This window comes from Dama dama, chromosome 29 (genome assembly GCF_033118175.1).
Source record: "Dama dama isolate Ldn47 chromosome 29, ASM3311817v1, whole genome shotgun sequence".
NCBI lineage: Eukaryota > Metazoa > Chordata > Mammalia > Artiodactyla > Cervidae > Dama > Dama dama.
The window spans coordinates 10267809-10280000 of NC_083709.1; the positions used below are offsets into that span (position 1 = coordinate 10267809).

Genomic DNA, 12192 nt, shown 5'->3' on the forward strand with positions numbered 1-12192 from the left:
TTTGATTTCTTCATCAAATCTGAGTAAGAGTCTTGTTGGGTAGAGTATTCTTGGTTGTAGGTTCTTCTCTTTCATCACTTTAAATATATTGTGCCATTCCCTTCTAGCTTGTACAGTTTCTGTTGAGAAACTAGCTTATAACCTTGTGCAAGTTCGCTTGTATGTTATTTGTCATTTTACCCTTGTTGCCTTTAATATTTTAGATTTGTTTTTAATTTTTGTTATATTAATTGCTGTGTGTCTCAAGTGTTTTCCTCCTTGGGTTTATCCTGCCTTAGACTCTGTGTGCTGCCTGGACTTGACAGTTTCCTTTCCCATGTTAAAGTTTTCACCTGATATTTCTTCAGATATCTTCTTGGGTCAGTTCTCTCTCTGTTCTCCTTCTGGGACACCTATAATGTGAATGTTGGTGTGTTTATTGTTGTCCCAGAAGTCTCTTCATTCTTTTTTCTGTAGTCTGTTCTGTGGCAGTGATTTTGACCATTCTGTCTCCAGGTCATCTATCCATTTTCCTGCCTCAGTTATTTGGCTATTGGTTGCTTCTAGTTTATTGTTCATCTCTGTTCTTTTGTTCTTCAGTTCTTCCAGGTCTTTGCCAAACACTTCCTGCATCTTCTCCTGCATCTTGTTTTTCCAAGATCCTGGATTATCTTCACCATCATTATTCTGAATTCTTTCTCTGGAAGGTTCAGTTCAGTTCAGTTGCTTAGTCGTGTCTGACTCTTTGTGACCCCGTGGACTGCAGCACACCAGGCCTCCTTGCCTATATTCATTTAATTGTTTTTCTGGAGTTTTATCTTGTCCCTTAATCTGGGACATAACTTTCTGCTTTTTCATGCTGATTAACTTCCTGTAATGTGGTTTTTCTTCTAGCAACTGTGGAATTGTGGTTATTGTTGCTTCTTCTGTCTGCCCTCTGATGGAGGTGGCTAAGAGGCTTGTGTAAGCTTACTGATGGGATAGACTGGTGGGGAAAACTGGGTCTTGCTATGGTGGGCAGGGCCATGCTCAATAAAACTTTTAATTCAGTTTTCTGCTGATGGGTGGTGGAGTTGTGGTCCTTCCCTGGTTGTGTTTTAGCCTGAGGCTAGTCACCTCTCTGGTAGGGTTAGTGGCAACCCCCAGGACTGCGCTGCCGGTGCCCCCATCCCCACGGTGAGCCACTGGTGACCCATGCCTCCACAGGAGGCCCTCCAACACTAGCAGGTTGGTCTAGTTCAGCCTCCAGTGGGGTCACTACTCCTTTCCCCGAGGTCTTGGTGCACATAAGGTTTTGTTTGTGCCCTCTCGGAGTGGAGTCTGTTTCCCCCAGTCCAGTGGAAGCCCTGTAATCAAATCCTGCTGGTCTTCAAAGTCAGAATCCCTGCGGATTCTCAGTTCCTTTGCCAGATCCCAGGTTGGGAAGCCTGATGTGGAGTTCTGAACCTTCACAACAGTGGGAGAACGTCCTTGGTATTACTGTCACCAGTTTGTGGGTCACCCACCTGACAGGTATAGGATTTGATTTTACCATGACTGAGCCCCTCCTGGCATCTCATTGTGTCTTTTTCTTTGTCTTAAGACATGGGGTATCTTTTTTTGATGGGTTCCAGTGTCCTCCTGTTGATGGTTTTTCAACAGCTAGTTGCAATTTTGGTGCTCTCACAGGAGTTGTATGCTGGTCTTTCTACTCCACCATCTTGACCTGAAAGCCAGTGTACTTTTAAAAAATTAGCTAATTAAAATTACTATTCTTATTTTTGCCTCTGCTGAGTCTTGGTTGCTATGCAGGCCTTTTCTAGTTGCAGTGTGCCAGCTTCTCGTTGCAGCGGCATCTCTGGTTGCAGAGCCCGGGCTCTACAGCATGCGGGCTCCGTCGTTGTGGCACACAGGCTTAGTTTCCTAACAGCATGTGCAGTCTCCCCGGATCAGGCATCATACCCAGGTCCCCTGCATTGGCAGGTGGATTCTCAACCACTGGACCACCAGAAAAGTCCTAGCATTAGGTTTGTTGTGATAACAGTTACTGTCTTTTGTAGTATAATTATTCATATACTGAAAAAATTTTTTGAATTGGAAAAGTTTGCTCTTTTCTTTATAGCTGCTTTATTTTAAAAGGTTTAGTCCTTAGCTTAGTAGAAAAGAAATTATTGACTTGTTTTGTTTTACTTATTTCTTTAATAAAACTTTACTATTTCATTATCTTTTTTAATAGGAAAAAGTAGAAAAGTTTTAAAAAGCACATATTGAAAAATTTTAGAGGAACTGCCTGCATCATTGCTTTATTACCCAGAAGCAGTTTCTCACACTGCCAGAAATTCCATTGCCCTGCCATGCCTGCTGCTCAGTCATATCTAATTCCTTTAGAGCTATGTATTTTAACGTGCAGTTCAGTAAATCCATACTCTGTTTCATACATGGATATGTTGTTGCTGTTTGGTTTCTCAGTTGTGTCCAGCTCTTTGGGACGCCATGGACTACAGCACACCAGGCTTCCCTGTTCTTCACTTTTGCACAAACCCATGTCCATTGAGTCGGTGATACCATCCTACCATCTCATCTTTCACCCCCTTTTCCTCTTGCCCTCGGTCTTTCCCAGCATCAGTCTTTTTCAATGAGTCAGCTCTTTGTATCAGGTGGCCAAAGTATTGGGAGTTTAAGCTTCAGCATCAATTCTTCCAATGAATATTTAGGGTTGATTTCCTTTAAGATTGACATGGATATGGATATGGTCTTGCCAAATTAAAGAGTTAATTTCTTAATCCTAAATACATTACCTGCACAAGTGAATGCATATTTGGATCATCTTGAATGTAGAACTGTTTTAGGGGAGACCAGAGGTCTGCAAGGTGAGGATGAAGCTGGGGCAGCAGAGGTGAACAGAATTACTATCCCTTTGACAGAATGAAGGCAGTCCTGGAGTTAGTGGTGTAGTGTTCACCAGCGCTTCCCCAACCCTATATTTTTCCACTGGCAGAAACTGTGAGGAAACCCATAGACAAGGGGAGTTTGAAAAATACCTGTTAAGCCCTCAGCCTTGGTCTGACAGTGAATAATAGGGAAAAACTGGGGCTAAAAGACTGGATAAGAGAAAATTTTTTCTTATCAGAAAATGTTTTGACACACCAGGGATCAGAGAAACATTTTTTTAAATATACTGACTGTTATGTTTTGCTGTTTTACCATATTTCTGTGATGCATGTGACAAATCATTAAACAGTCCTAATATTGATTAGTATTCCCTTTGAATATTTCTGTATCTCTGTATTCTGTGAAATTTATTAGGAAAGATTTTTCTGAAAACTGATTTTGCACTTGAGTTATTTGTTGTCCTTCATCTTTTCTATTTTTTGTTTGTTTTTCAGTGCAGTGAGTAGAGTTCAAATGCCACTAGCTGCGATGACAAATCTTTTCTAACCTATAAAAATTATGTTATTAACGGATGGATTTGAAATCATTTCTGTGGAAACATCTTAATTTCATTTTTTGAAAAACCTGTGGAGATAAACTGTCTAAAGTTAGAGTTTAGTCACTCTATCTTTCCCCCTGTTTTTGTAATTCATAGGATTTCAGGTGCATAGAAATAGATTAGTCATAACTGTCTTCATGATAACATAGATTTGTTTCACTCATGGAATGAAACATTTAATTAAACATTCATTCCCCCATTTGTTTTATCCTTCTTATTTTGTTTTTAAAATTTATTGCTGCAACATAGTTTTTAAGGATGTGTTAAATACTGGTGAACCCATGCATAACCCAATAACAATTTATTTTTATGTCCTCTTTGCCTATCTCTTTTCCCTACTCCCCATCTACAAAGATAACTACAATTCTGAATTTTTTTGTCATTTGCTTGATTATTTTCTAGATTTAGATCACATTATTATATATAAACACATGGATGTGTCCATGTTTTTTGATTCTGGTCATTTTTTAACTTCTAAAAAGGGCATAATGTATAACATTCATGTTGTCTTCTGGGGCTTCCTTTTTTCTATTGTGCACTGTTAGTGCAATTTATGAATATTTGTTTCTAGTTTTTCCATTGTTTATACGATTCTGCTATAAACATTCTTGTACATGTCTTGATGTTCATGTGCTTGATTTTCTTTTTCATGGGATCATAGTTTATGGAAAAGTTCAGTTCATCCATTTTTATCTAGTTGCATTTAGTTGCTTTTAACTTCATTAGAAAGTTTTGTTAAATTGTATTGTGATGGTTGTCATAGCAGCATGAATATTTTAAAAAACATCAAAATCAGTGAACTTTTTTGTAGCCATTTTAATATTGAAGGTAGAAGAAAAAAAGCAACATTTTTTGGACATATTATGCTTTACTATTTCAAGAAAGGTAAAAACACAACTGAAACACAGAAAAAAGACTTGAGCAGTATATGGAAAAGGTGCTGTGACTGTTGAATATATCAAAAGTGGCTTGCCAAGTTTCATACGGGAGATTTCTTGCCGGATGGTACTCCAAAGTCAATGTTACACCACGTGGGAGAGAGCCAACATACTCAAAATATCCAAACCAGGCGTTGAAAATCATTTGCACCAGCTTGGTTATGTCAGTCACTTTGATGTTTGGGTTCCACATAAGTTAAGCAAAAGAAAAACCCTTCTTGACTGTATTTTCACACAGGATTCTTTACTTAAATGTAACAAAAATGTACCAGTTTTTAAAATTGTGATGGACAATGAAATGTGGATACTGTACAATAATGTGAAATGGAAAAGATTGCCACCACCAACCATACTGAACCACCACCAACCATACTGAAGGCTGGTCTTCATCCACAGAAGGTGATGTCATGTATATGGCGGGATTGGTAGGAAGTCCTTTCTTAGGGGCTCTATGTGGAAAACCAGACAATTAATTCCAGCAAGTACTGCGCCCATTGAGACCAACTGAAAGCACACAATGAAAAGCATCCAAAATTAGTCAACAGAAAATGCGTGATCTTCCCTCAGGATAATGCATGTTTCTTTGATGACCAGGCAAAAATTGTTGTAACTTGGCTGAAAAGTTCTGATTCATCCACTGTGTTCATCAGACACTGCACTTTTAGATTTTGACTTATTTCAGTCTATACAAAATTCTCTTAATGGAAAATAATTTGAATTCCCTGAAAGACTGTAAAAGCCACCTGGAACAGTTCTTTGCTCAAAAAGATAAAAAGTTTAGGCAAGATCGAATTATGAAGTTGCCTGGGAAATGGTAGAAGAAAATGGTGAATACATTATTCAATAAAGGTCTTGGCAAAATGAAAAATCTGTCTTTTATTTTTATTTAAAAACTGAAGGAATTTTTTGGCCAACGCAGTATAAGTGATGTGATCTTTTGGTTCCAAATCCTGTGATTCAGATTCTAAAATTTGGTTTTAGGCTACACTTTTTTTGCCTTTTAACTGGTATATTAAGGCTATGTGAATTCAATTACCTCATTACTTTTTTCTATGTACTGCAGTTCTAAGTTGTCATTTTGTTCCTTTTTGCCTTTATTTGCATTGAATAGTTAGGCTAATTTTTTTTCTATTACATTAGAAGTATTCTACTCTATTCCTGTTATTTTTGTGGTTTCTATAGCATTACATGTAAACTTATCAAAGTCTACTATTAATCAATATCTTTAATTTTGTATAATATTGACATGTTATTGTTCAGTTGCTAAGTCATGTCCAACTCTTTGCAGCCCCATGGACTGCAGCATGCCAGGCCTCCCTGTCTCTCACTGTCTCCCATTGTTTGCCCAAGCTCATTTCCATTGAATCAGTAATGCTGTCCAACCATCTCATTCTCTGCCTGCCCCTTCTCCTTTTCCCTTTTGTCTTTCCCAGCATCAGTGTCTTTTCCAATGAGTTGACTCTTTGCATTAGGTGGCCAAAGTATTGGAGCTTCAGCTTCAGCATCAGTCCTTCCAGTGGATATTCAGGGTTGATTTCCTTAAAGATTCCTTTAGGATGTCCTGCATATTAGCATAAATGAGGTAAATGAATACTATTAAGTATTTTGTTTTTGTTGTTTAGTCACAAAGAGTTGTTTGCCTCTTTGTGAGCCCTTGAACTGTATAGCCCACCAGGCTCCTCTGCCATGGGATTTAGCAGGCAAGAATACTGGAGTGGGTTGTCATTTCCTTCTCTAAGTTTTTTTTTTTACATCAAACTTAAAACTTTTTATTTTGTGTTGGCATATAGCCAACTGATTGACAATGTTCTGGAATTTTCAGGTGAATAGTGCAAGGATTCAGCCATACATATACATGTACCCATTCTCCCGCAAAGTTCCCTACCATGCAGGCAAGCACATAACATTGAGCAGAGTTCCACGTGCTATACAACAGGTCTTCGTAGGCTATCCATTTTACATGGTCATGTACACACTACTCTTATGTAAAATCTGATTAAATATTGTACTTCTGTATAGTTGAAAATAAAAACTATAAGACCCGTTATTTTTGTTTTGTATCATCCCTGTCCACTTACATACCATTTTCCATGATCTTTATTTTATTTTGCATCTTGAACCTTAATTATACCTCCATCATTTACCTTCTCCTGGAAGTTTTTTGGGTTTTTTTTTTAATATTAGTGGAGTCTATAAGTTAGTAAACTCATTACTATAAGTTGGTAAACTTGTTTTTGCCAAATCTAAAACTATGGATACTTGGCTTTGTGTCAGAGGACATTTTAACTGAGTATACAATTTTAGGTTGGCATTTGTTTTATTTTTCTTACTATACTGATGATAGAATAGCATGCTCCTTGTCTCAGTTCAAAAATGTTAGTCTTAAGAAACAATCTAACTGTTGTTCCTTTGAAAGTAATCTGTTATTTCTATTTTAAAGAATCTTTTTAAGATTCTCTATATTTTAATTTGATTGCAAATGTGGGTTTCTTTTTATACTGCTTAAAATTTGATAGGTTGCTTTAATCTCTTCATTGATGTCTGTCATTGATTCAAGTACATTCTCAGTCATTGGTTTCTAAAATATTGTCTCTGCCTCACTGTTATTACTGGACTAGATTAAATTGTTAGACTTTCTTATTGGATCCTCTGTGTCTCTTACTTTCTCTCTTATATCCTGTCTATTTGTCTATGCTACATTTTGGAAACTTCTCTTGACCTACCTTTGGTTCAGTTATTCTCTCTTAAACTGTGTTTCAGTTCAGTTCAGTTCGGTCGCTCAGTTGTGTCCAACTCTTTGCAACCCCATGAGTCGCGGCATGCCAGGCTTCCCTGTCCGTCACCAACTCCCGGAGTTCACTCAAACTCATGTGCATCGAGTTGGTGATGCCATCCAGCCATCTCATCCTCTGTTGTCCCCCTCTCCTCCTGCCCCCAATCCCTCCCAGGATCAGGGTCTTTTCCAATGAGTCAACTCTTCGCATGAGGTGGCCAAAGTACTGGAGTTTCAGATTCAGCATCAGTCCTTCCAGTGAACACCCAGGAATGATCTCCTTTAGGATGGACTGGCTGGATCTCCTTGCAGTCCAAGGGACTCTCAAGAGTCTTCTCCAACACCACAGTTCAAAAGCATCAATTCTTTGCTGCTCAGCTTTCTTTATAGTCCAACTCTCGCATCCATACATGACCACTGGCAAAACCATAGCATTGAGAAGACGGACCTTTGTTGGCAAAGTAATGTCTCTGCTTTTTAATATGTTGTCTAGGTTGATCATAACTTTCCTTCCAAGGAGTAAGCGTCTTTTAATTTCATGGCTGCAGTCACCCTCTGCAGTGATTTTGGAGCCCAGAAAAATAAAGTCTGACACTGTTTCCCCATCTATTTCCCATGAAGTGATGGGACCAGATGCCATGATCTTAGTTTTCTGAATGTTGACCTTTAAGCCAACGTTTTCTCTCTCCCCTTTCACTTTCATCAAGAGGTTTTTTAGTTCTTCTTCACTTTCTGCCATAAGGATGGTGTCATCTGCATATCTGAGGTTATTGATGTTTCTCCCAACAATCTTGATTCCAGCTTGTGCTTCTTCCAGCCCAGCGTTTCTCATGATGTACTCTGTATATAAGTTAAATAAGCAGGGTGACAGTATACAGCCTTGACATACTCCTTTTCCTATTTGGAACCAGTCTGTTGTTCCATGTCCAGTTCTAACTTTTGCTTCCTGACCTGTGTATCGGTTTCTCAAGAGGCAGGTCAGATGGTCTCGTATTCCCATCTCTTTCAGAATTTTCCACAGTTTATTGTGATCCACACAGTCAAAGGCTTTGGCATAGTCAATAAAGCAAAAAGAAATGTTTTTCTGGAACTCTCTTGATTTTTAATGATCCAGTGGATGTTGGCAATTTGATCTCTGGTTCCTCTGCCTTTTCTAAAACCAGCTTGAACACCTGGAAGTTCACGGTTCACGTATTGCTGAAGCCTGGCTTGGAGAATTTTGAGCATTACTTTACTAGAGTGTGAGATGAGTGCAATTGTGCGGTAGTTTGAGCATTCTTTGGGATTGCCTTTCTCTGGGATTGAAATGAAAACTGACCTTTTCCAGTCCTGTGGCCACTGCTGAGTTTTCCAAATTTGCTGACCTATTGAGTACAGCACTTTCACAGCATCATCTTTCAGGATTTGAAATAGCTCAGCTGGAATTCCATCACTTCCACTAACTTTGTTCGTAGTGATGCTTTCTAAGGCCCACTTGACTTCACTTTCCAGGATGTCTGGCTCTAGGTGAGTGATCACACCACCCTGATTATCTGGGTTGTGAAGTTCTTTTTTGTACAGTTCTTCTGTGTATTCTTGCCACCTCTTCTTAATATCTTCTGCTTCTGTTAGGTCCATACCATCTCTGTCCTTTATCAAACCCATCTTTGCATGAAATATTCCCTTGGTATCTCTAATTTTCTTGGAGAGATCTCTAGTCTTTCCCATTCTGTTGTTTTCCTCTATTTCTTTGCATTGATCGCTGAGGAAGGCTTTCTTATCTCTCCTGGCTATTCTTTGGAAGTCTGTATTCAAATAGGAATATCTTTCCTTTTCTCCTTTGCTTTTTGCTTCTCTTCTTTTCACAGCTATTTGTAAGGCCTCCTCAGACAGTTATTTTGCTTTTTTGCATTTCTTTTCTATGGGATTGGTCTTGATCCCTGTCTGCTGTACAGTGTCACAAACCTCCATCCATAGTTCATCAGACACTCTGTCTATCAGATCTAGTCCCTTAAATCTATTTCTCACTTCCACTGTATAATCATAGGGATCTGATTTAGGTCATACCTGAATGGTCTAGTGGTTTTCCCTACTTTCTTCAATTTAAGTCTGAATTTGGCACTAAAGAGTTCATAATCTGAGCCACAGTCAGCTCCTGGTCTTGTTTTTGCTGACTGTATAGAGCTTCTCCATCTTTTGCTGCAAAGAATATAATCTTGTTAAACATATGCATTGAGTTTTTAATTTAATTTTTTCTGTTCTAGACTTTCTTTTTGTTCTTTTAATCTGCTACAATGTTTCAAGCTTACTTTATATGTCTTGTAACACAGTAAGCATGCTGATTTTAAAGACTGTTAAATAATTACAAAACGTGAGGTCTTTGAATATTTGTTATGTATTGTTTGCTGTTTTCTTTTTCATGGTGTCTTATTTGCTTTTGTATCTGATTGCCTTTGATTATGTCCTTGTCATTATATTTGAGAAAGTATATGTGTGGTTGATGTGAAGCCTGGGTGATGACTGCCTTTTCAGAAATAACTTTAGATTTTTCTTCTTCTAAACATCTGGAGAGGCTACCAGTGTGGATCAGTATAATCCAGATTTAACGTTTGAGGTTTCCTGGACTATGTACATGACATGAAGCTGGGCTGCAGGTTCATAACTGAGTTTGAGTAACTCTTTGCAGTATACCTTTAAATTGTGCTTTTGTAGCAAAAGCAGCTGAATCCTGGGCATACCTTATTAGCTTCTTTATTTAGATTTTTGCCTCACTATCTTGTTACCTTTTCATACCTTTAAGACATTTTCCATGTTTCATTATTCCTTAATATTTTTCATTTCAGGGTTTAGTTACCTAGTCTGCCATTAACAAGAGTCAGAAATCTTCCCTTTCATTTACTTTAGAATTTTTCTTGATGTTTGTTTGCTTTTTGTAGGTTCTACATGAAACATTTCCTCAACACACATTCCTCATGAATGGTCTCATTCAGGGTGTAAAGGTAAGAACAATTTTTGTTTGGTTCACAACAAACCAAAGCCAGGAATCCTTGATAGCTTAACTCTGGAAGTTTAAATAGGACTCTGGAAAACTATTACCGTTTGTAAATTTTGTAAATCAAATTTTTAGTTGAATTATCAAAGTCAAAATAAAATACAACCCAAATCCATAAGGCACTGCTTTATTTTTATTAACATGTACAGAGCAGAATATGAAGGGTATAATTATGTGAACTTGTAATTCCTCTTTTAACAGAATAAAATCAATCTTAAAAATCAATCAAGTATTGATGTCTTCTTTTGAGATAGACTTTGAGATTGAAGAAGGAATCATTAAGATTTAGTTGGATATAAAGTCTTACGGCAAGGCTGGTGTTCTAGACACAACTTTCTGAGCTCTCAACCACTTGACATAAATAGCCTAATTCATTGTTTAAATTTTAATGTGATATATGTCAGAAAAGCTTATAAATAAGGGGTTAAAATATAATGCTGTGTTCCAGTCCCAATTTGTAGTAAGGTATTATGTGTTCAGCATCTAATTCATTCTTTTGAACTTAGGTAATATCAGTCTACATAATTTTACATTGTATTGAACAGCACACTTAAAATTATACCATAGTACTTTGCTAAATTCAGTCAGAGGAATTTGCTGAATGCATAGCTTTGAGCAACATTAATTGTAATGAATATTATTTATTCTTTGCCTATTTTCAAAAAGAATTTGAGAATGCTTACAATAATAACATGAGTAAAACAGGACAATTTAAATAAAGTAAAATAAGACATTTTTAATACTCATTGAGAGGAGGAATATTATCAAGAATCTGGTGTGTTTTTATTTAAGCACTAGTTTGTGAGCAGTTTTATCTACAAGATCAAAAGAAAAACTAAATGAGAGAGGGCATTGATTACAAATACTACAAAGTTTATCATTATAGTGCATTCTTTGAAAGTTACTCAGTAGATCTTTTTCTTTTATCATGTGGAGCTAATAAAATCTATTTTAGTCTGGTTCTACAGAAAAACACCAACTTGGTCTGTGTTCGAAAGCCAAGTGGCATGCTTATCATACTTTCACTTAGAGACACCCACAATATTATTGTAAAAAATCATAGAACAAAAAGTATATAAATTGATTCAAGGGTGTGGACCAGGACTTACTTAACTTCAGCAACTATTGAACTTCAATTTATTGAACTTAAGGAGTTACATGTTTTAGTAACTGGCTGTTGTTTCTCTGATGAGGATATAATGAGAGAACCCTACAGCCAAGCATGCTGCTGCTGCTAAGTCGCTTCAGTCGTGTCCGACTCTGTGCGACCCCATAGACGGCAGCCCTCCAGGCTACCCTGTCCCTGGGATTCTCCAGGCAAGAACACTGGAGTGGGTTGCCAGTTCCTTCTCCAATGCATGGAAGTGAAAAGTGAAAGTGAAGTCGCTCAGTCGTATCCGACTCTTAGCGACCCCATGGACTGCAGCCTACCAGGCTCCTCCGTCCATGGGATTTTCCAGGCAAGAGTACTGGAGTAGCCAAGCATAGCTCTATTAAAATGTCTTACTATGGATATGAGCACAGTGAAACAAATACGGCTTTATATTGCTTTAGCTTTAAATTTCTGTTCTGCATCTTATTAGCGGTTACCTTAGTCATATAATTTAATCTTCCCTTCATTGGAAAGCAATGAGAAAGATAAAAGATCTCTTGTAGGGTGATTATGAGGATTCAATGAGTTAGTATATGTAAAACTATTAGCACTCTGCATTCATGTGTTAAATACTTAGTAAATGTTGCAAAGAAAAATAAAGAACAGAAACTGTTAGAAAGAAAGCTTGATGACCATTTTCTCACCAGTTTGGGGAATTTTTAGAATAAAATTTTTAGAATAAAAATTATTCATAAATGAAAAGATTGAGTCATTTGCATCAATCTTTTAATTTTGGTAAGTCAAAGCCACCATCATCAAACTTAAAATACAAATGACAAAATGTTATTGATGATAGAAGGAGGAATACATAAAAGCATTCTCAAAGTAAAACTGTAGGAAAATTACTAA

General features: G+C 37.4%; 1 protein-coding gene across 4 annotated transcripts in view; it reads left to right on the forward strand.

Annotated features, from left to right (window-relative positions):
• MFSD14B (major facilitator superfamily domain containing 14B) overlaps positions 1–12192 on the forward strand; it is a 121670-nt gene that overhangs the window by 62070 nt on the left and 47408 nt on the right. For 3 of the 4 annotated variants that reach the window (XM_061132599.1, XM_061132602.1, XM_061132600.1), the window contains one exon: positions 10075–10137. The exons of the other annotated variant lie outside the window; for it this stretch is intronic. In XM_061132599.1, the coding sequence (XP_060988582.1) occupies positions 10075–10137 (63 nt within the window). The remainder of the gene's footprint in view (positions 1–10074; positions 10138–12192) is intronic. 4 annotated transcript variants of the gene reach the window in all.